The sequence below is a fragment of the Podarcis gaigeae genome, assembly GCF_964106915.1.
Source record: "Podarcis gaigeae genome assembly, chromosome: 9".
NCBI lineage: Eukaryota > Metazoa > Chordata > Lepidosauria > Squamata > Lacertidae > Podarcis > Podarcis gaigeae.
Genome location: NC_139685.1, coordinates 5,761,335 through 5,785,783, shown reverse-complemented (window position 1 = coordinate 5,785,783; position 24,449 = coordinate 5,761,335). Strand labels below are relative to the sequence as shown.

The 24,449-nt window shown below is 47.0% G+C and overlaps 1 protein-coding gene across 9 annotated transcripts; it reads right to left on the bottom strand.

Annotated features, from left to right (window-relative positions):
- Positions 1–22: 22 nt before the first annotated feature.
- Positions 23–24,449, bottom strand: FOXM1 (forkhead box M1). 9 transcript variants are annotated; one of them, XM_083698248.1, is made up of 10 exons: positions 24,223–24,431; positions 18,688–18,832; positions 15,712–16,271; positions 13,027–13,175; positions 11,470–11,670; positions 8,717–8,845; positions 6,626–6,670; positions 5,580–5,658; positions 4,254–4,423; positions 23–2,680 (listed from the first exon to the last, which is right to left on the bottom strand). In XM_083698248.1, exons 3-10 carry the CDS (start codon positions 16,223–16,225, stop codon positions 1,610–1,612), a joined length of 2,358 nt encoding a protein of 785 aa, XP_083554374.1. In that variant the 5' UTR covers positions 16,226–16,271; positions 18,688–18,832; positions 24,223–24,431; the 3' UTR covers positions 23–1,609. The 9 variants fall into 9 exon arrangements, with proteins under 9 accessions (XP_083554374.1, XP_083554373.1, XP_083554375.1 ...); XM_083698247.1 differs by lacking the exon at positions 24,223–24,431 and adding an exon at positions 19,949–20,058; XM_083698249.1 differs by lacking the exon at positions 24,223–24,431 and adding an exon at positions 20,005–20,046.

The following is a 24,449-nucleotide window of genomic DNA, read 5'->3' as shown; positions in this document are numbered from 1 at the left end:
TAAGGAAACATACTGCTCAGAATCACACTTTCTACTCTGGCTTTATTGCATAGGTTGTTAGAAGAAACACAAACACAGACTGTGGCTGAGTACTTCTATGCAGGGGTTATTGATTCATTTATTTTTTAAGGCAAGGCTAGGCAATGCATAAGACAAATCACTTTTCACACAATTGCTTTCTTTTCTTTTCACCTATATGATATAAGAGAAGGGAAACAAGTTTTTAAAATGTGTGTTTGAAGTTTAATCTCCTGCTTAAAAGTGCTCCCTTTCCCCAAATGAAGATTACGGGATCAATTTTTGAAGCACTTCCCCATTTCTCTAATTGCTGAAGGTTATATCAAGTGCTCAAGTTGGGAAGGTAACTGGTGCCTGGGTTGGATCTGGTTTGGCCCTCCAGATGTTGCTGGACCTCCATCACCCCTCACTTTTGGCCCTGCTGGGGCTGATGAAAGATGGGTCCATCCAACAACAGAGAGCCCCACTTTAGCCAATCATTCTAAAACTTTGAATAGCATGTCCCTATAAAGGAAGCAGCATCTGACCTGGTTTGACTACAGTGGCAGGCATTCCAACCTGGTAGTGGCCATGTTTTTTCCAACCCTGTTTGCACGAATCAGTACTCGGAAGAGGTACCTGTCTGTGTGGCTGTGCTAGGTTAGAAGTTACTTTTGCCCTACTGGGAGGATTTTAGAGCATCTAAACCGCGCCACTGCTCTGCTGGGCATTTAAGCACCAGGTGTTTCAGGAAAAGTGACATCAGCAGTGACAGTGAGATTTAAAACGCAGCGGCTCCAAATCCCACCCGAGCATATTTATAAGTTGTCTCTATGGCAATCAAAATCTCCCTTTTCTGATTGATTAGAGATATTTCAATCTGCTGGTGTATGAATTCTGAATAGGGTTGCCAATGTATTTCCCCCCCGGCCCTACTCCTGTTCCTTTAACAGGAGCCTGGAATAAAAAGTTGTGCAGCTAAAGCTTTCTCTTCATATGGACATAGAAATGGGAAATGCTTTGGCTGCTAAATTCCTTCATGCTAGGTTCCTATTAAAGGCACAAAACAAAGAATAGTTATTTGTTATAGTTATTTCCATAAGTGGAAATAAGTGACCGAAGGCCACGTAGGATTTCAGAGCACTTGCATTTAATGTGTAGTGTAACAGAAAACTTTTGGCAGATGCATCTCTTTTATTTACAAACAGAACCAGCTGATGTTCCCTCTGCAGTTATTAAACATACAAGAATCTCATCTTCTTTTGCATTTAGTCACCATCTTTATACTTTAAAATGCACTAAAATATACAAATATATACAAAGGCCAACATATGTACATTAGATGCTCTATCAAATGGGAGGGCTATTAAAAGGGATTTTCACTATGTTTTGTAAGTAACAGACTTAGATGTCATTGATTGTCCAGTGGATTGGCTCTGTCCAATCAATAGCAATATCCATTAGGACTCCAAGCAGCTTCTGGATCATTCTATGACCAGCTATATGATAGGATCATCCTAATGTGATAACAGCTTGGGAGTTAGTTAAAAAACAACCCACCAACTGCGTCCCTTGGTGGTTTGCACTAAACCAGAATCTATAAACAATGTGGTCATTTCAGTTCAGGAATTAACTGTGACCAACTGAGATCAGTACCCAAGTTGTCATCCTCGAGGCCAGGAAAACTGACATCTAGTAGGATTTTGCTCAAACTGTCATTCATGGTGTCCAGGACCAGGCCTTCCAAGAAGGAATGGTTTTCAGGAAGAGCAGAGGCTTGAAGCTCTGGGGACGACTGTTTGCTGGTTGCAGGAGAACTGGTCAAGGGCCCAGAGACCATGTCATTGGTTTCTGCATTTAGGAGTGGCAGCTGTGGGGAATCACATAACGATGGCCTCAAGGGAGTGCTGCCAAGTCCCAGGATGTCCAGGTTCCCCTGAAGGGATATTAATGAGGTTGGAGGGGTTCTCACAGGACTGCAAAGCAGATCACTAGTTTCCTTGTCAAAAGGTGCCAATCTCCAGGGGTCAGTAGTTGCCAGGAATGGTGCCGGGGTGGTTATGGGGGCTTTACTAGGTATGGAAGAAATGGGCAGCTTGCAGAACATCTCTTTTATTGCCGATTTAAAAGGAATGACTTCTCCCTGAGAGCAACTAAACGGAGGTGTACTTTCCAGAGGATGAGTATCCGTTGCAAAGGGAGGGTCATTTCCCACCGTGCATGACTCTGACCTACTGGAGGGTTGCAGGAGGAGGACTGGTTCTTCAGAGGAAGGCAGGGCTAAGTGCTGTTTCCTTCTGGATCTGCCCATTTCTTGCCTCTCTTGTCTCTTTATAACCAGTGTGTCCAACTTGCTCCGGGAAGGTGACTTCAGAGCTGTAAATGGTCTCTTCTGCTTTGCAGGTGGGGCTGGAAGGACTATGTCTGGTTGTTCACCCAGTTGGGCTGGCTCTACCTTTGTAGACACTGTGGGGAGAAACCGAGGGGCCCATGTGTTGGAATGAAAGCTGTCACTCTCCTCTTTTATATGCAGGGCTGCGGAGAATGATTCTTTGCTGATCCAACAGGCGTCCTGCTTTATGGACTGCTGGGGTGTAAATGGAGATAACTCTCCATCACAAGTCTCCTCCTTGATGGAGATAGGAGCTGGGAGCAGGGTTGGCTCTTCACTGGACGGCAACACCTGCAATAGGAAGACAGAATGAGAGACAGTAAAGTATATTTGACAGCAAGATATTGATAAAAAAACCCTCACAAAACAAGGAAGTAACAGAAAAGTTAAGCACATTACATTAAGATACAGATGTGCGTGTATGTGTGTCTTGATGGGTGCTCTGCTTAATATCAATTAGCCATTTGTAACGAGCTTTCCACAAATGTTCACTGTGAGGAGAAATCTCTTCCTGGCAATTGACATATGAAGATGAGGGCAAAACAAGAGGTTGCTCTCCCTCTCTCTTAGTATTGGGGAGCAGTGTCACTCTCATCCCCCGAAAGACTCCAGTACTTGGGGGACCACATGCCAGAGGCAGGTATAGCCAAAAGGTCCAATAACATCTGGAGGGTCAAAGCTTCCCTGTCCTTAGGCTACACAAGCAGACACCTTCAACAGGATCAGCTGTGAAAGAAATGCTGCCTTTTACATCCAAGTAGCCCTCGTGGGCAGCTGGTAACTGGAGGCTGGTCAGCTCCTTATTTCAAGCTCTCTGAATCCTGTTCAGAGCACTGGGGAACTCCCTCCTCAGACAGGTTCCATTTTAATCCTTTAGGCCCCAAAATTCATGCTTTTCTTTCAAGCTTTTAATCGTATTTGGGAGTAAGCCCCATGAACCCAATGGGACTGCCTTTTGAGTAGATAATGCAAACGGTTGTGCAGTAAATGTCTTTCATTTTTTATTCTTTACTAATTAAATTTGTATACAGTGGTACCTCGGGTTAAGAACTTAATTTGTTCCAGAGGTCTGTTCTTAACCTGAAACTGTTCTTAACCTGAAGCACCACTTTAGCTAATGGGGCCTCCCGCTGCCACGCAATTTTTGTTCTCATCCTGAAGCAAAATTCTTAACCCGAGGTAATATTTCTGGGTTAGCAGAGTCTGTAACCTATATCATCTGTAACCCGAGGTACCACTGTATCACCCTTCATCCAAAGATCCCAGGGTGGTGCACAACAGAAAAAATACAAAATGGGAATACAAAATACAACTTGGTTTTTTGCTCTTCTTCTACTGGTTTATACTGGTAATTAATTTGTAAGTTGTTTAAAGATGTGATGTATAGTATACAATAAGTGACGCATACATCTGATGATGATAGTTACAGGTAGGTGGTCGTGATGGTCTGCTATAGACTATGGCAGACCAACACGGCTATCTACCTGTAACTAGAACTATGGAAGGCACCACATTGAGCTGCATGAAATGGAAGTCCATCAACAAGATATATGAAGAAGTGTGCATGCACACGAAAACTCATACCAATAACAAACTTAGTTGGTCTCTAAGGTGCTGCTGGAAGGATCTTTTTTTTATTTTATCTGATGATGATGATGATAATGTCTCAGGTGATTGTGGCGATTAAACCCAGTGAGTGCAATATCCTTTACAAAACAGCACTATCAAATCAAGGCCTCAGTACAAATGTGGAATGAGGGGAACCACTCTGGAAGTGGGAAATGCCTGCCCTGACAGCCAGGCTGCAAATTTATTCTCATTCTCAGGCACAAGCATGGAGTTGGGCACTGATATACAGTCTGACCTTTGGAGCAATGCACACCGGTTTGCTGCTCTGGATGGTCTCTGAGGCAGCCTGGGATGCAGGAAGAGGCATCTTTGAAGAAGGTTGAAGGATGACGGACTGACTCAAAGGAAAGTGAATTGGAACTAGGTAGGAGTTGACACGTGGCAGCAAGGGCTTCATTTTTCGGCCTAGGAAGGAAAAAAGAGGTCTTAGCCCAGTACAGTGGTACCTCGCAAGACGAATGCCTCGTAAGACAAAAAACTCACAAGACGAAAGAGTTTTTCGTTTTTTGAGTTGCTTCGCAAGACGAATTTCCCTATGGGCTTGCTTTGCAAGACAAAAACGTCTTGCAAGTTTGTTTCCTTTTTCTTAAAACCGTTAATACCCATGGAATCTGTGCTTCGCAAGACGAAAAATTTGCAAGACAAAAAAACTCGCAGAACGAATTAATTTCGTCTTGCGAGGTACCACTGTATCTATAAAAGATACTTCCTCAATTTTAATTGATCAGCCACCAGAGCCTTCCCAGTTTTGTACTGGGAAATCTCTGCTTTCATCTCAGTTGCATCAGTGTCCTCCTTCGATTCAAAACTGCACACAAGAGTAATTCCTTGCTGCTTTTCTGGGAATGGAAGCACTAGACTGACTCTTGTGAGTATTCTACTGACAGCTGGTTGTGGCTTAGGAAGTAGTTCACTAGCACCATGCTTTATGCTTGTACATAGACCTTTTATTTCAAACCTGGGGATTTTCAGTGTCTCCACATACACGGAAAGTCCCAGTCCTTAGCCAGTTAGTGGACTTTGTATTATACTCAGACAGACGCTGGGGAAGAAGCTTGGAAAGATCTTGAATAATGAAGCTGCCTTCTGTAGAGTTAACCCAGGATCCTGCCAGATCAGTGCTACTCTGACGGGCAACAGAGGCCTTTCCCTGTACTTCTTTAAGTGGAGAAGTAAGGATTGAACCTGAGACTGTCTGCAAGTAAGCGTACATGCTCTCATGTAGCAGGTACTGCCAGGTATTGCTGAGTGCCTGGAGGCTCTTTTGCGGGGCTGCAGTTTCACACAGGGGTTCACCCCCAGGCTAAGAATTCTGCCTGGCCCTTACGCAGGACTGACATTTACCCCCTGAACTTTGCTTTGCTGGTCTCTGCTTCTTGCCTTGCTTTGCCTTTTCCGTTACAGCCCTCCAGCCCTCACATGCACGCCAGCTGAATACCTCCAAGATGTGTAGAAAACGCCCTTGTCACCGTTCCCATTAAATCCACTGTTGGGGTTTCGTTAGGGAGAAGAATTTTGCCACTTTCCCTGGGATTGGTAGAGATGTAGAGTATACACTCACGTGCAGCCTGTGGCTCATTTTTACGACCGCTAGTGCCTCTCATACTCTTCTGTAGATCTGGAATGTGCCGTTTTTGCTGCTACATTAGTTTTAGATTAAGAGAGACAAGAAAACAAAAGTTAGAGAAGCTGCAATTGCCCAGCTGCTTTGTATGGATCCGGAGGGCAGTGCTGAACTAATATAAGGAATTTAACTGGCACAGTCCTACAGAGCTATGGGGCGATCTGTGTCACCTCCTGCTGCAAGCAGACACCCTTGGTCTTTGCTGACTGTCACCCCACAAACCCCATAGAGCCTGACAGAGGTGGCACAACAGAACTCCTTCCACAGCTGTTCTTCAGGCAGGAAGGGGGGTGGAGAGAGAAAGGAGCTGAGTTTGATAACTCTCACTGCCTGAAGAAATAAAGATAAAAAGATTAATTGTGCAGTGTGTGTCGTTCTACCCAAGTTCAACATGCTTGAGCACAATGGCAGAAGAAAAGGAGCAGCAGCAAGCAGAGACAGCGTCACTTGATCCACAGTCAGTCAAACTAGCTATTTGCAAGATTATCATCACATGGAAAGGAGTTTTTAGTTTCAGTCCTATCAGCATTGTTGGCTGCTGTCAGGATGCAAGCGATGATGCCATGAGCCTGCCCTCCACTCACCCCCCCCCCATTGTGCTCTCTCTCACCGTGTTCTAGAAAGATTTATTAAGAGGCTTCATTTGCTCCTTTAAACCAAGCACTACAACAGAAATAATCTAAAAATTCACTTGCAAGTTGTTGTTGTTTTAATGTGCTGAAAACCCACCATTTGACCAAATATTTGCTTGTTCCCCCAAATTAAAAGGTGGTGAATAAACTTAAGTATCTACTCATCGGTCTGAGTAGCGTGACTGGAGGTAGCCAAGGCGGCCCCTGCATTTTCCACACGCTTGAAGGAGGCACAGAAGGGGAAGCTGCAGGAGGATCTCGGCTCTGACTAGTAAAGCAACCTCTATACATCTGCAGGCACCAAAAGAGGGAAGAAAGAAACCCAAGCCCAACCAGGAGGGAAGGTCTTACTGATTCCAAGAGCCCGGGTGATGCTGGTGACTGCACATCCAGTGGCTGGTGGTGGCCAAGTATACAAAAGGAATGAAAAGGAAATTGTCAGCTAAACCGGAGAACAAAGGAACATTTGGGCACAGCAGACAGTACAGAACAATCTGTGAGTCCTCAGTGAGAAAGTATGCTGAAAGTTTTGTACAATACCAAACGCTTCCAATGATCAGAAGGTTAGCCCTGTTTGAGGCTAGATTGGGGGAGAACAAGGAACAGGCTCTTTTCAACAAAAAACTTTTAAAATAACCAGGCCAAACCACAAAGCGGGTTTCCAGGTTCATGCAACCTGCTGCCCCCAAACACACCTTTCTCTTAGCAAGGAAAGAAGTGTGGGTTGTCCATAGCAATCCATGGAGAGATGGCAAAAATTAGCCCTTTCCCTTCCCTACTTAGGGTCTTGGGGGGGGGTGTTGTTTTTAAAATTTTGCCAACCTTTATACACACAACCCATTTGCATCTACAAGGCACTGGAGTGCAAGGCTTCTGTATGCAAATAAGCTGTGGATTTGGCTTAGAAGAAACCTGAGACATATTTTGTACGGAAGGAATCCAAACCTCTGCCTAACCTCCAGCCTGAAGCATTAACAGGCTGCCTCTCTGTCAGCCAAGCCCTTTACAAACTGCAATGGAAGGTAACGATCTGGATTTGACATTTTTTGAACATTGGTGAAAAACAAACTTTTCAGATGAACACCTTTTGCTTGAGGGTAGACATACTGCTACCCGTTGACTACTATGTTAATATATCGGATTACTCCATTAATTCCTAGGAGCAGTTTTCATCCCAATGTTTAAAAATGACTTCTCAATGGTAACCAGGAATTTCATGTGTCTGGACTAGAGGTGGGGACCATAGAATCATGGCAGAGTTGGATGGGACCCAAAGGATCACCGGGTCCTATCCTGCAATGCAGGAATCACAGCTAAAGAATTCCAGACAGCTGGCCATCCAAGCTGTTTAAAAACCTTCAATAAAGGAGTCCACTACCTTCCAAGGTAGTCAGTTCCACTGTCAAACAGCTCTGCCAGATAGTTCTCCTGCACACATTCTACCTTGCATTCTACCTTGTCATTATCCTTCTTAAATTGTGGTGCCCAGAACTGGACACAGTATTCCAAGTGGTGTCTGACCAAGGCAGAATAGAGTGGGACTCTTACTTCCCTTGACCTGGACACTAGATTTCTGTTGATACAGCCTAGAACAGCATTAGCTCTTTGCTGCTGCATCGTGCTGCTGAGTCATGTTAAGCTTGTGGATCCTTTTCACATGTACCACTGGCAAACCAGTTGTCCCCAATCTTATACTTGAGCATCTGGTTCTTCCTTTCATTTGTCCTATTGAAATTCATGTTGTTACTTTTGGCCCAGCTCTCCAATCTGTTATCCTGATTCTGTCTTCCACAGCATTAGCTACCCCTCCCAGTTTGGTGTCATCTGCTAATTTGATAAACCTCCCTTGAATTCCTTCATCCAAGTTGTATATAAAGATGGAGCCCAACAACAGGCCCAGGACAGAACCCTGTGGCACCCCATTTGTCACTTTTTTCCAGGATGATGAGGAAACATTAGTGAGCACTCTTGGGTTCGGTCAGTCAACCAGCTACAAATCCACCTAACAATAATCTTCTGCAGTCCAAATTTTACCAGCTTCTCTGCAAGAATTTCATGGAGGACTTGTGTCAAAAGGCTTACTGAAATCAAAGTATGTTAGTTCCACATCCTGTGGCCCTCTGGATACTCCTGGACTACAATTCCCATCATCCCTAACCGTTGGCCATGGGAGTTGAAGTCCAGCAACATTTGGAGGGCCATATGTTCCCCACACTTATCTAGACAATGAGATAGCATCCCTTAACCCTTTTAAAAGGTTTATAGCCACACCAGTACTTAAGAATTTCCTTTCTGTGAATTCAAGTGATCCATTTCCCTTCTAATACCAAACCTAGGTGAACCAGCATGTCTTCACCTGCCTCCTCAGAATGGAAATAGCCAGGTGCTTGAGAAATCAGGAATTGGTAGGGCAATCTCCTTTTCTGCATGAAAGGTACTCACTTTGAACACTTGGTCCAGTGTCAAATAGCGGTTGGCTTCAGGGTGAATGGTCCAGAATGAGATTTTGCCATTGGCAGATGTCTCTCGAACAAACATGTCATGAAGAGAAAGATTGTGCCTTATAGAGTTCTGGATGGGAAAGGAGAAATGCTTGCTGTTTTTTGTTATCAGTGGATTCTTCAGATGAAATCTTGATAATTCACAAAGACCTTGGGCTTTGAATCCTCTGTATCTGCAGGGGCTGTGCCCCTGCCATATCCCCCACTTTAACCCCCTAGGGCTTCCTCTTCCCGCCCCATGCAACTGCCGAGATCACTTTTCACCTTTCCAACCTAATTTTCAAGCCACTTCTCTTCTGTAGCCCTACTTTGCACCCATTTTCACCTTTACCCCCATGTCCATGACTCCTCCTCCTCCTCCCTTTGTGCAAGCTCCTTTGCACACAAACCAGCCTCGTGGCAACCTGATGCATCTTGCTCCTCCCACACATTGTAACTACTAAGCACCCTTTTTGCCTTCTGCTCAATTTTGAAGTGACCACCCCATTATTCTTCAGACCATTTCATGCCCCTGCTTTCATCTTCACTCCCATTCCCATTCCTCCCTCTTTGCTCCCATATTTTCATCTTCACTCCCCTTTTCCGTTCACCCTCCTTCCTTTTCTCAACTCTCCCTTGTACCAATCACCCCCCATTTCCATGCCTTATCCTCTCCCCTATGGTGCAGCCCCATTTGCCCACACTCCCCAATGCTGATATCTGTTACTGTACCTTTAAGACGAATGGCTTCTTAAGAGCAAGCCTCTGAGTTGGCTTGTTCAGTCAGAGAAGATTAAATTCAGTTGGTGGATGTTGTGTTTATATGGAACTTTGCTCGTTTAGAACTTTGCTTCTAAATTACTGTATTGAATCTGGAACTGGTACCAGGAGTGAAATACATTATGTGAAGGTACTGTGAAATATTTGAGGGCTCTGCATCTTTGATCTCTCTTGCACAAGGCAGTTGAGCAGCAGGGCCAAGTTTAAAAGAGCCCTTGTTTTCCGTTCAGTGCTTCTCCCTCCTTGCTTTATTCAGACAAGAAGTCTGAGTAAAGTTGAGAACTATTTCAGTTAAGGTAACATCTGGTGATGCAGGGGTTCTGTTTGTGGTGATTATTATGTGGCAACACATAATAGATGCTTGGTTTTGCAGTCAGGAACTGATGAGCATGCATGTCTGAACCAGGAGATTTTGCTTGCCAATTTAAGTAAGCTGTTTTGTGGTTTATTTCATATTCTGAATTCACTTCCATGGCCCCAAGGCCAGTTAATACTTACATAGTCATGGCTTCATGGCTGCAGTGCAAATGGATGTTTTCCATATAAATGTGAACAATCCATCAGAAGTCAAGCAGCACATATAATATGCTTCAGTAAAGTCGCTTCACACAAACCACTGGACCCTCAAATGCTAAATGATCAAGTGATGCACACTGATGTGTGCCTTTCTTACATGCAATTGCATGGAGTTGCTTTCACAGTAATTTAGAACAGCGTAACACAGATGGCAGGTATCTACATTGTCTCCCCCAGGAATTTGAGGGCAAGGCATTGTAAATATACAGTATGGCAAGAGACCATAAATGAGTGAATATAACCTCACATGCATACTAAAAACACCAGGCTCCTCAAGATTGTTAATTTCTGCAATAATGCAACTTCACAAAGGGTTCACATCAATGCCTGTTCATATCAAACTGCTTTTCATCCTTGTTTCATTAGCTATATGCATATGTTTGTGTGTGTGTGTGTGTGTGCTGCAATTCTGCACAGGTATCAAGAAAGCACAGAAAGTGAAATAAATTGTACAGCAAAACTTCCTGAGAACCTCAGTTTTCTTAAAAACGAAACAAGAAAAAAATACACAACCACAGGTTTGTAGCATTTCTGGCTGAAAAGATGTTCACCCACTTTGAAGGATAATACCTGCAGAAATCTCAGAAGCACAGGTGTGGAATAGGAGAGCATAGCTCCTTACCCCTCCTCATGATAATACACTTGAGGAATTATTCACAATATGGACCTATAACAAAACACTGCAGTGCAGGCTGCTCCTTTTTAGTGCTTCCATTAGTTGGCAAGGCTCCCCTTCCCCCCTCCGTTCTACCTGCCTTTGTCTTCCCCTTGACCTCACAGTCAGCATTACATGGCTACTGAGAAACTCCCCCCCCTGCCTGTAGTCCCCCCCAATGTTTTTTGTACAGTGGTACCTCTACTAATGGACACGATCCGTTCCAGGGTGCCGTTCGCACCCCAAAAAGTCCATAAGTAGAACGCCGCTTCTGCACATGATGCAATAGAGTGCTCCTGCACATGTGCGAAGCGCGCAGAACGCTTCTGCATTTGCCGTGTTCACAACCCTAAAATCTGCAACATGAACCTAACCTATGACTGTACTTCTCCAAAGCTTGGGGTGCCCCCAAGCCTGCTACAGACTGAACATAAGAAACGGGGGGAATCCTATTCAAAACAAGCCAAACAGAATTATGCAAAAGCAGGTGAATTATGTTAATCTGCTTAATTTCTATGGTTAATGTAAGTTGCAGGATTCTGCTATTCTTGGCACAGCATTTAAATTCCCCCCCCCCCCTGCAGAATACACATAGCCCTGGTAACATTTGCACCCGAAGGGAGAAAACTGATAGTTGTTTGCATAATGCACTTTCTCCCCTCGCTTTTCCTCATGCAAGCTTAACAGGTCACAGTATTCGTTACCTTCCAGCCTGGCTTGGCTACATGCTTGAAATAAGGGAAATGATCCTCAATCCAGGTGTAGATATCTTTCAGCATCATGCGCTTCTTCTCAGTGCTGTTGATGGCAAACTGGATCATGGCCATATAGGAGTAGGGGGGACGTTCAGAGAAGGACTCCTGCCATGAAGTAGTAGAGGAAGACGCTGCAGAACCTTCCTCGGCCTGACAAGAAGACAATATGAAGGGTGCAGGGCCTGTAGAATGTTAGTTATATGAAGAGCTTCTGGATTGCGATGTACCAAACAGTGAACCTCTGAATAGGTTAGGGTTAGCCATTTTAAAGGGCAAATATTTAAAGTCCACGGGGCTGCATCCCTGCTTGCCAATCCCCACTCGTGAAGCCCCCACCTACTCCTCAGAGAGAGGAAACCTTTTTGGATCCATGAGTGAGATCTTTACTTTGATCGGCCCTCTTGGCCAAATTTGACAGGTGGGTGGGGATAAAACAGGAGTGGGTTACAAACCCTGCTTGAATCAGGAGCGGGCTTGGATGGAATCCTGCTCAGTCTGACTGTGAACCCATGTTCTTCCTGTGCATCTAACCCAGACAACGCTTCTGCCTCAGGAGCAGGGAGGTGCAGAGTGGTGGCAGAACAGGACGGTTTTAGGGAAGCTGCCTCAGCCTGCTCTAATAGTTCTGCAAATTGTCTGGGCTGCCCACCTGCAGGCATCTCCCTAGTCCTCTTCTCTTCTCAAGGTCCATTAGCAAAGTATTTCACAGAAGTCTGTTGCAATACTGTAATTCGCAGGCCTACCTGTGGCCGCCAGCCAAACTGCAGCATGGCAATGGACTTACCTTCTTATTAATTTAGCAGAAACATAACATTGAGGCTTACGTTAGGAAAACCCAGGTTTCCTTACTGTGTTTGTGAAACTACATAGTCAGTGTGCTGCAGTGAACAGAATGTGGGACATGAGTCAGGTTTAAATTCCTCCCAAGCAACAAAGCTGCTCACCGCATGACCCTGCACCAGCTGTTCTTTCCCTGGTGAACGTCAAGGTGGGATTGCAATGTAATAATTGCAATCCATTATTATTTATAGCATTATGCAAATATGAATTAAAGCAACCCATACGCTGGGAACAAGTAGCCTGCCGTTGCTATCAGGTGAAAGAATCATGGAACATTTGGCACCATAAATATAAATATCTGCAGTGTTAAGCCAGTTTGCAGTGAGCCTCCTTGCCCATACAGGGTTGCAGTTACCAATCCAGAGATCTCCCCTGCACTTTAAATTGTGAGGTGCCTGAAGATAAAAAGTCAACAGCAGCCTATCCCACACTAGAAGCACTGCTGGTCCTTCTGTCTACCTCCTTCCCTCCCTCCCCTGGCTCACTACAGTGGGTAGAAAGGTGCAGACTAACACTGGGAAATCAGCAGATGAGAGGGGTCTCTGCAGCTTGGTCTCATGAGAGCGCAGGTACAAGAGGAGTCTCTGAATTGCAGTCTGGCCCTGTGCACAGACACCTGGCTCGGCTTCTCTTTCCTTGGCTTTTTTGGCTGCACACCTTGCTTACCTTAATAGCTTTCTGCTTGGGGGTCTGGTTCTCCTTCTCCGTTTCTTTTTTCACACTGCAAGGGCTCAGTCCGCTAGAGCTCATATTGCCCAGCCACTGAATGTTAGTCAGACTGTTGTCCAAGACACTGCTTGTTGTCTCCGCACTGCCTAGATAAATACAAACTCTAAGTTCTCATTCTGTAGTCCTAGATTCCCAAAAGAAGGCTTCAAGCTTGTGCCTTAAGCAGACAGAGTTCAGAGTTTTAAGTAGAGAAAGAGGTCCACAGTGGAGTTTGGGCAGCAGCACTTGAAATAAATAGAGCTTCACATACTGTCGCTGCTCAGTCCCATGCACAGTTATGGTTGCCAACATGTTATTGGTCCTGCTTCTGTGCCTTGAAGTACAGTCTGACAGACAGAAATTTAAGAATGTAGAGATTATTGTTGAAGGAGAACAGTCAATCTCGGTTGTCAAACATAATCCGTTCTGGAAGACCATTCAACTTCTGAAACGTTCAACAACCGAGATGCAGCTTCCGACTGGTTGCAAGAGCTTCTTGTACTCAAGCAGCAGCTGCGATGGACATTCGGGTTCCAAAAAACGTTCAAAAACCGGAACATTTACTTCCGGGTTTTCAGCGTTCGGGAGCCGAAACATTCGAAAATGGAGCCGTTTGACTGTGCTAGATTCTATTCCCATTATTATATGTTGTAATTCCTGGAATGCAAGGGGTTGGACTAGATGAGCCTTGGGGTCCCCTCCAACTCTATAATTCTATGGTGCTATGATTTTACTAGTCTTTTATGAATCTTTAGTAAAAGACAATATATAATTTAAAGATTGGAAACTGACATCCACAGATTTAAACCATAAGCTCCCCCACTTTTGCTATGTTATCCTTAAGGCTGCCTCGTCCCTTGCCTGGAACAATTTGTTCTAGTTCCACCACAATTTTTCCTGCCTACCACATTCAAAGTAGCAGAATTGTGACCTCCTCCATTTCCTATACTCGTTCCATAGACATGCCCCTGTCAAAGGAACTAATTTGCTCTGAACCCGGTGCAAGGAAATCCATTTCCCCAAGAGGGGAAATGTAAGAAACAGCTTCCCCTGTACCTCTGCCTTTCCTACCCATGCTGTCACAACAGATTACCATATTTTTCGCCCTATTGGACGGGCTTTTTCCCCTCCAAAAATGAAGGGGAAATCTGTGTGCATCCTATGGGGCAAATGCAGGCTTCAGGAAGCTATCCGCAAGCCTTGGGAGCCCGCGGGAGTTCCCGCCGGTCTCCCAAGGCTTGCGGATAGCAGCCTGCAGCCTGAAACCTGGGGAGCGCACCCCGGGTTTCGGGCAGCGCTCCGCAAGCCTGGGAGCCCGGCGCGACTTTCCGCTGGGCTCCCTAGGCTTGAGAATAGCAGCCTGCATCCCGAAGCCTGGGGCGCACTGCACAGCGTGCCCCGGGCAGATATCCGCAAGCCTGGGGAGACCGGCGGGAGGTCGCGCCGGTCTCCCCAGGCTTGTGGATAGCAGCCTATTCTGGGGGCTGGGGGGAAAATAATTTTTTTTCTTTATTCCCCCCCCCAAAAAAAAACTAGGTGTGCCCTATGGGCCGGTGCGCCCTATAGGGCGAAAAATACGGTAATATCATACATGGTGCAAAGCACCATCCGGTCACAGCCTGCTATCATTTTCATATTAAAAGTTAAAGGGACCCCTGACCATTAGGTCCAGTTGTGGACAACTCTGGGGTTGCGGCACTCATCTCGCTTTAATGGCCAAGGGAACTGGCGTACAGCTTTTGGTCATGTGGCGAGCATGTCTAAGCCGCTTCTGGCGAACCGAACAGCACACAGAAACACCGTTAACCTTCCCGCCGGAGCGGTACCTATTTGTCTACTTGCACTTTGAAGTGCTTTCGAACTGCTAGGTTGGCAGGAGCAGGGACCGAGCAACGGGAGCTCACCCCATTGCGGGGATTCGAACCGCCGACCTTCTGATCTGCAAGTCCTAGGCTCTGTGGTTTAACCCACAGCGCCACCCGCGTCCCTCATTTTCATATTACTCGCACATAAAGACACTTCCACTTTAATTGCCAATTACAGGGTACGTTGAATGGGGCTATATATCTCTGGCCTCATGCTCTGCACTCTTGCCACTCTCAAGCGGCAACTTTAGAGATGGGACACTATGAGGAAAGTGCACTTTGCACACAAAAAGAGCACTTTGTACAGAATAGCAATCTGTTGTGAGGACAGGCTAACGGCTCTCTGCTTAGAACAGGTTCCCTGCTTCAAGACTCCAGGGCACAAGCACCCACCCTCCACTCCCACCAACCTGGGGCTCCAGGACAGAGCACTGCACACAGGTAAGTTAAGGGAACGGATAATACCTGGTACACTTTCCACCACCACCCTCTTTGCCATTTTGGAATACTGTATTTTGCACCAACTCCTCTCTCCTAAAAGCAGTGCTTTTGGGGTTACAAAAGAGGTGCCAGTACTGACATCTTGATATATGCGTTGTGGATGCCAGCACAAAAGAGGTGATGGTACTCCATACTGGTGAGTAGACCCAAAATGCACTGCCTAAAAGCCACCCTTCCTCTCCCCCCCCCAATAGGCCCTGTCCCTCCCCCCACCAACTAGCAGCAGTCAAGCAATGAGAGGGCTGCCCCATGTTTCATAAGAAAAAGAACTACATACTGTTTTCTTCCGGTTCTCGTCCATCCACAGACAGCAACTCTTCCATTAATGCAGAGCTTTGCCCAATGTACTTTTCCTCCTCTTCTGCCTGGTTGTGGGCAGTGCTGTGCTCCTCATCGGATTTGAAAAGATTCCTGAACTCTCTTCTCTCCATTCTAGGAGAGCTGCTACTGATGAGAATAAATTTGCTAGGCCCATTACTGCCAGATTCTTTCCCCTTGGCTGTTAGAGCATCAATGATACTTTGGACATCTGTGTTAGCTGGAATGGCTACCACCTGGGCATCTGACAAGGTCGGGTGGTCTATTATCTTAATCCCCCCCACAGGGACTTCTCGATTTCCAGGTTCTGTTTTGTCTGTGCCGTGCTCCTTAGGCTTTGCTTCTTCCTGCTTCGGCGACCCAACATTCTGGCCACTGGGCTCATCTCCTGCTAAGGTGCTCGCCGCATCGCTATGGGGGAAAGACAGCTTCCGTCTCTTGAGAATCAGGGGCCTGTGAGGGCTGCTCTTCATCCTTGACCTGTGCAGTCAATCTCCATTGAGGACAGAATGAAGGAACCTGAAAAACACAAAGAACAACATTTCTATCCACTTACGAGAACATGTGACAAATTGCGAGGGAGTGTCTTGAAATCAGCTGCTAGGTTTCCTGCAATATATTTTTTTAATGAATGAATTGTGTTCTACAGTAGGAATCTTCAACCTTTTCAAACCTTGGGTCCACTTTTAACCCAAACGTGTTTTTGAGGATCCATTTTTTAATATTGTACCCCACCTTGGACCAGTGGGTCCCGTCGCACAACTCTACCTCAGGATCAAATAGTGCTCTACAGTAAATGCAGGTACAGTGGTACCTCGCAAGACGAATGCCTCGGAAGACGAAAAACTCACAAAACGAAAGGGTTTTTCGTTTTTTGAGTTGCTTCACAAGACGAATTTCCCTATGGGCTTGCTTCGCAAGACGAAAACGTCTTGCAAGTTTGTTTCCTTTGTCTTGCGAGTTTGTTTCCTTTTTCTTAAAACCGTGCATTCACTTCGAGGAGCAACTCATGGCACGTGGTGTGGTAGCCTTTTTTGAGGTTTTTGAAGACTTTGGTGATTTTTGAAGCTTTTCCAAAGTCCGTGCTTCGCAAGACGAAAAAATCGCAAGACGAAAAAACTCGTGGAACGAATTAATTTCGTCTTGCGAGGCACCACTGTATGTGAAATAAGAGCTGATTAATGATACATATGCAACCTCAAAGTTTCAGAAACAGTACATCTCTGAATATCACAAAGGCTACTGCCTCCCAGACCCTGTTTAGTGGCTTCCCCAAAGCATATGGTTTGCCACTGTTGTTATGCATTGACTGGGTTGCCTGGACCAGGCAAGGAAAGTTTTCTAAACTGGAATTTAGAACTGGATTCCCCTCTCCCTTTGGGAACATTAATGTGCTAGAAATGACCAACCCAGATACGAACAGTCAGGCAGCAACTAACTTTTCATTTGGGCCAGTAACTTTTGTGGTTTGTGTGCAAGGTTTAGCAAAATTAAGGAAATAAAGAAATTAAAGCTCAGAATAAGACTTTAATTTCCTTATTCTTGGAGGGAATGTGCTATCAGGCTTTCTCATTACCATTAAAAATGTGCTGCTAGCTGTAAAAGTTTGGATGGGATGTGAGCAAATAAACTGCAGCTGAATTCAGAAAAGATGGAGGTACAGTCAAAGGACTGGGCAGGGTGGCATTCTGTTCTGGATGGAGTGGCACTCAAAGCTTGAAGGTGCTGTTTGATCTGGCATGAATTGCTTTCCGCCCTGTCGGACTAGTACATCAAGTGAAATTCCTCCTGGCCAGCCTAGAGGGCCTCATCTGCCTGCCTGCCCGCTGGAAAAGCAAGCGGCAAAGTGCAGGAGATGGGCCTTGGAAGCGCTGGTTCAGTTACACCCAAGCGCCTGACACTTTTGTCTTTGAGCACTAAGATTTTAATCCTATTGCCAATGTGATTTTACTGCTCTACTATTTTAAACTGTTTCTGAATTGTTTTATTTTTATTTTTTTTTAAAAAAATATTTCTTCAAGCTGCTCTACGTCTGCGAGCACTAATACTGAGGGGTAGGATATCAATCTCATATCTAACTTATTAACTAACTAAAATATTTTCATGATGAACTCCCAGTGTGCAGTGTTAGAAATCGGGATAGAAAAGCTAGGAGCCAAATGGCTCCTGGGACCTGGATTGTGGGCACCAAAACAGAAAGTCTAGTTGCCATTTCTGGGGAGGGTCAGCAACACTTTTTATTTATTATTTTGTTAAGCATGAACTAATATGCAATTCACAAAAGTGGCACATTGTTAATATCACACAAATTAAACAAGTATGAACAGAAAATGTTAATACTTGTTTAATTTGGTGTTTACAATAAAAGTACTGGTACCATACTTCAGTTTTCAAAACACTCTACTCTTTATTGTTAAACTCCTTAACATATTGCCTATCCTTAACATATGCTTTGAGGCTTCAAAGCACATACATTTCAGTAATCCTTGAGTGTCAGCCAGGCGCAGAAAAGGTCACCCAGAGCTTTTGAGGTGCTCACAAATGGATAATTTTTAGGCGCGAAAGTGCCTGGTGCCCTGCTAATTTCAAACCCTGCCAGTGTGGTAGGCTCTGCTTTCATTGATGGTGAGCCTCCACTCACCATTGAGAAGAGGCAAGCACAGAAGCTGGCAAACCTTGATTTTTGCACCATGGGGAGAGAAGGCTCCAGCCTCTTTCCAGATTCAGAAGCTGAAGTCTTTCTTGCCTTCATAATTTTGAGTCTAGATTACTGAAATGTTCTTAATGTAGGGCTACCCTTAATGATAGTTCGGAAGCTTCAACTAGTACAAATGGAGCAGCCCGCCTTCTGATGGGAATGGGTTAGCAAGTGTCTGTTAAACCGGGGGCTCCTGCTTGTATTCTGGGCACAATGCAAGGCACTGGTTATTATTACCTTTAAAGCCATAAATAGACGGGACTAAGAGTTTCATTGATTTTTACTAGTGTATTATTTGAGGTTTTCCCCATTTCCTCCCGTAAGTACTGGAAACAGCTGGCAATGTCCTGGCAACTACTTTTTCCCTGGAAAAAAGCTGATCCTGCAAGGAAACGAGATAAAATCCTTCACAATCCCGGTATTTATTTATTTTAAAATAAATTTCTTAATTTCATTTTGCAGTATATAATAAACAAGAAGTGTTACAAGCGTCTTGAATGTCTTTGCATTATTCACCCATAAAAGCATTCAGAATATAATGAATGAAAGGAAAATACTTTGTCACACCATACAAATTACAACACCAGAATATACTCTAATCAAGAAATCCTTCTCTGTTCTTCCTGCCTCATGTAAGATAAAAACTTTTGCTATGCCAGCTAAAAAGAATTCGAGTTGTCCCCATTTCATCCTGTAAGTACTGGAAACAGCTGGCAATGGCTTTGCCACTACTTTTTCCCCTGGAAAAAAGCTGATCCTGCAAGGAAATGAGATAAAACCTCTGCCCCAGAAGAACTGGCGGGGAAAGTCCCACATTGAAATAACAAATAGAGGAAAAGGGGAAACATGTTCCTGAGCTGAAGGACAACCATTTGAGAAAGCACCAGCCATTCTTCAAAAATCTATCCAACTGTCGTTTCTTGAAATCAGAAATCTTTGCTCTTGTGGCTATTCTGGTGAACATAGAAGTAACTGATCAGATTTAATGGAGAAGAAGAGGGACATATACATTTGTCTTATCTCCATGGTAAAGGTAAAGGGACCCCTGACCATTAGGTCCAGTTGTGGCCGACTCTGGGGTTGCGGCGCTCATCTTGCTTTATTGGCCAAGGGAGCCAGCGTACAGCTTCCGGGTCATGTGGCCAGTATGACTAAGCCGCTTCTGGCGAACCACGGCAGCGCATGGAAACACCATTTACCTTCCCGCCGGAGCAGTACCTATTTGTCTACATGCACTTTGAGGTGCTTTCGAACTGCTAGGTGGGCAGGAGAAGGGACCAAGCAACGGGAGCTCACCCCATCACGGGGATTCAAACTGCCCACCTTCTGATCGGCAAGTCCTAGGCTCTGTGGTTTAACCCACAGCGCCACCCACGTCCCTATCCCCATGGTAATGAGGCCCAAATGTTAACTAATAACTAAACTGGAAGGTATTTCCCAAGGGAGCTAGCTCAGCAAGCGGCTGATGATAGAGTAATTAATAACAACATTCTCTCACCAAATGGAGCACAAAAATAAGATGAAATCATCTCATCAAGGTCCTCTGTGACCGACCTGCCCCTCCACAGTCTCCATGTAGCCGTTAACAGAGGCCAACCAGTAGGAATGCCCAACATTCCATGGAGGTTATTATTACTCTCCCTCTGGCATCCAGCACATAGGAGCTACGCAAGCTGTTCCCAGCATCACAATGAGCAGTCTTCAAAATATGGCTAACATTTATCCCCTTAAAAATCTTAGGTATTTAATCACCCCATGTGAAGGACTTGGTAACTTTGTAAACTTTTGTTGCAATTGACATTGATGATTGAGCAAAAGGACTGGGTAGTAATGACCTTCTTTGCCCATCTATTTGTTTACACATGAACAGTTTATTCAAAGTTGCCTATTCATGTAATTAATCATACAGTCATATCTTGGGTTACAGACGCTTCAGTTTGCGTTTTTTTGGGTTACGGATCCGCCGAAACCCGGAAGTACTGGAACGGGTTACTTCTGGGTTTCGGTGGTCGTGCATGCACAGAAGCGCTAAATCTTGCTTTGCGCATGCGCAGAAGTGCCAAATCGCAACGCACGTGTGTGCAGACGCGGCGCTGCGGGTTGCGAACGTGCCTCCTGCACGGATCACGTTCGCAACCCGAGCGTCCACTGTATACATCATTGTCTGAAGTTCATTAGAACATACTTCCAGGTAAGTGTATGTAGAATTGCAACAAAAGAGGTGCATTTATTTATTATTTAGTACTAGCTCCAGAACTGCTCAAGACTTAGCACTTCTTCCCAGAAGTTCAGCATGGCTGATCAGCGAAAAGGAAAATACTTTTAAAATTATTCTACTTATTATACAAGTGATGCTGATTCTTTCTTTTTTTGGCCAGCCTAAGAGAATGTTAGTTGGTATCCATTTGTCTCAGGAGACAATAGAAGACTGTGCTTTTGGAGGTGAAGTCAAATCATTGGAGAGTTACAGCACATGGTGTGTCTCTAGACCAGTATGGGAAAGACATGTTTTGGATGCAGTTAGGGCAGATGAAGGTGTCTGGTTGAGCTGATGCGTGTGTACCATGTAGTCTCTGCCATAGTGATTTTTTGACAAATTGCTGTCGTCATTTCTTGCCTTCATGAATACTGGTCCATTAGAAGCACATCAGTCCTGCTTTGCAGAATGCTTGCATTCTTTTATAAGAAAACTGTGGGATAACTAGCCTCATATAACCAACATGCTTAAGGCTAATCAATGCATGAAAGTGTTAAAACCACAGAATAAGCTGTCCAACTAGGCCAGGGGTCGGCAACCTGCGGCTCCGGAGCCGCATGCGGCTCTTTAACGCCTTTGCCGCGGCTCCGGGGTGGAGGCGAGGGGAGGAGGCGCATTTTCCTTTGTTCCCGCCCCAAGCCTCGCGCGCCCGACGGGAGCTCCTGCCGGGCGCGCAAGGCTTGCAGACACTCGCCCGAAGCACGGGGAGCCCTCCGGAGGGCTCCCTGTGCTTTGGGCGGCAGGCTGCCGCCCCAAGCCTCGCGCGCCCGACGGGAGCTCCTGCCAGGCGCGCAAGGCTTGCAGACACTCGCCCGAAGCACGGGGAGCCCTCCGGAGGGCTCCCTGTGCTTCGGGCGGCAGGTTGCCGCCCCAAGCCTCGCGCGCCCGACGGGAGCTCCTGCCGGGCGCGCAAGGCTTGCAGACACTCGCCCGAAGCACGGGGAGCCCTCCGGAGGGCTCCCTGTGCTTCGGGCGGCAGGCTGCCGCCCCAAGCCTCGCGCGCCCGACGGGAGCTCCTGCCAGGTGCGCAAGGCTTGCAGACACTCGCCCGAAGCACGGGGAGCCCTCCGGAGGGCTCCGCGTGCTTCGGGCGGCAGGCTGCCGCCCCAAGCCTCGCGCGCCCGATGGGAGCTCCTGCCGGGCGCGCAAGGCTTGCAGACACTCGCCCGAAGCACGGGGAGCCCTCCGGAGGGCTCCCTGTGCTTCGGGCAACAGGCTGCCGCCCCAAGCCTCGCGCGCCCGACGGGAGCTCCTGCCGGGCGCGCAAGGCTTGCAGACACTCGCCCGAAGCACGGGGAGCCCTCCGGAGGGCTCCCTGTGCTTCGGGCGGCAGGCTGCCGCCCCAAGCCTCGCGCGCCCGACGGGAGCTCCTGCCGGGCGCGCAAGGCTTGCAGACACTCGCCCGAAGCACAGGGAGCCCTCCGGAGGGCTCCCTGTGCTTTGGGCAGCAGGCTGCCGCCCCAAGCCTCGCGCGCCCGACGGGAGCTCCTGCCGGGCGCGCAAGGCTTGCAGACACTCGCCCGAAGCACGGGGAGCCCTCCGGAGGGCTCCCTGTGCTTCGGGCGGCAGGCTGCCGCCCCAAGCCTCGCGCGCCCGACGGGAGCTCCTGCCAGGTGCGCAAGGCTTGCAGACACTCGCCCTCCGGAGGGCTCCGCGTGCTTCGGGCGGCAGGCTGCCGCCCCAAGCCTCGCGCGCCCGACGGGAGCTCCTGCCGGGCGCGCAAGGCTTGCAGACACTCGCCCGAAGCACGGGGAGCCCTCCGGAGGGCTCCCTGTGCTTCGGGCAACAGGCTGCCGCCCCAAGCCTTGCGCGCCCGACGGGAGCTCCTGCCGGGCGCGCAAGGCTTGCAGACACTCGCCCGAAGCACGGGGAGCCCTCCGGAGGGCTCCCTGTGCTTCGGGCGGCAGGTTGCCGCCCCAAGCTTCGCGCGCCCGACGGGAGCTCCTGCCAGGTGCGCAAGGCTTGCAGACACTCGCCCGAAGCACGGGGAGCCCTCCGGAGGGCTCCGCGTGCTTCGGGCGGCAGGCTGCCGCCCCAAGCCTCGCGCGCCCGACGGGAGCTCCTGCCGGGCGCGCAAGGCTTGCAGACACTCGCCCGAAGCACGGGGAGCCCTCCGGAGGGCTCCCTGTGCTTCGGGCAACAGGCTGCCGCCCCAACAGGCAGCCGCTGGCTGATTTGCTGCTATTGCTTTGCAATTTGCAGCTACTGTTTTGAAGGGGAGTGAAGAACACACACTCAAAAAAAGGTAACTTGTTAATATAACGTTTATTTCTATGAGGAGGAGTAATTCTGAGGGGTCAAACAAAAAATAATTAAAAAGTGTCAAAAAAGTTATTTTTATAATGACGAGGATAACATTGGGCTAAGAAACAATGTATGCAGTGTTATATTTGTTTTAAATGTCGCAATGGTTTTGCGGCTCCCAGTTGTTGTTTTTTCTTCGGAAACGGGTCCAAGTGGCTCTTTTTGTCTTAAAGGTTGCAGACCCCTGAACTAGGCTTTTCTCACCTTGGGAGGGACTCAGTAATCAAGCCTTTGTTCCCCTTCAGTCTACCAGAGAAGTTCAAAGTGTGAAAAGGTTTTGGGCTGCTTGCATCTCAGACTGCATGGATCTTACAAGCCATTATTGTGTTCCTATACCAATAATTTAGGAACTTCCACTATTGCAACTAAATCAGGTTTTACTGCCTATGCAACATTTTCTGACTGCTGTATGGAAAAGCATATGAACTTGGTCTTTGGAGTTTATAAATAAACCATTATTTTTTTTCTATGCTGGGGAAAAGGGGAACTTTGGAAGGAATTTAGAAGGCATATTTTAAAGGTCTAACAGCTTATACTTCCTTGCTTTGCTGCACATTCTGCGATTTAAAATCTGTGCTGGGGTTCTTGCACCAAAGAGTACGGTACTTGCCCAAACTGGATCTTGACATCTAGGAATTCTCCTGTTTACATACCATTTTTTTCCTTGCCACCGACAAAAACAATAACAAGCAATAATTGCACCTCACTGCTGCTGCCCATAAAACACCCTCATATTCCCAGCCTTGCCCAAGGTGTGTGGGGGGGGGGGATGAAGCAAGGGACAGAGTCAGGCAAAAGCTGGAGATTCAATAGCAATTACTATTAAGCTTCTCTCTCTTTGTTGTTGTAGGAAAACCATATACTTATATAAAAGGGCTGGTGCTGTGCAGTTTTTATTGTAATTACTGGTGTGTTTTAAACAGATTTTATACGTGTATCTAGTTTTAATTCTAATTTTGATTGGTTTTTCTACGTTTTCAGCAGCTCTTTAGCAGAGAAGAAGGTGGGGTATGAATATAATAATAGTAGTGGTATTAATAATAATAGTAATAGTAGCAGCAGCACCAGCAGCAGCAGCGCCCCCCGGGGGCCTTTCTGGGGCTCCTTCGCCCCGCGGCCTTCCGGCCGAGGCCCCTCCCGGCCGCGGGGCGAGTTCGCGCAGGACTAGCGCCTTAACTGAAAGCGCCGTTGAGACGCCGAGCTTACGTCACCTTCGGCAGCGCCGCCTCGCTCGGGAATCTCCTCCTGGGGCTTCGCCGCTCGGCTCCGGGGCGGGAGGGGGACCCCGCGCTTGGCTCCTGCCGGGGCGCGCGCGCGCGTGTCTTTGGCAAGCGCCGCCTGCCTCTTCGGGCCGCGGCCTCTTCGACCGGCTCCGCCGCCGCCGCCTTTTCCTTCGTCCGTCCCGGTTGTTTGAATTTGGCGCCCGGAGAGCTCGGTC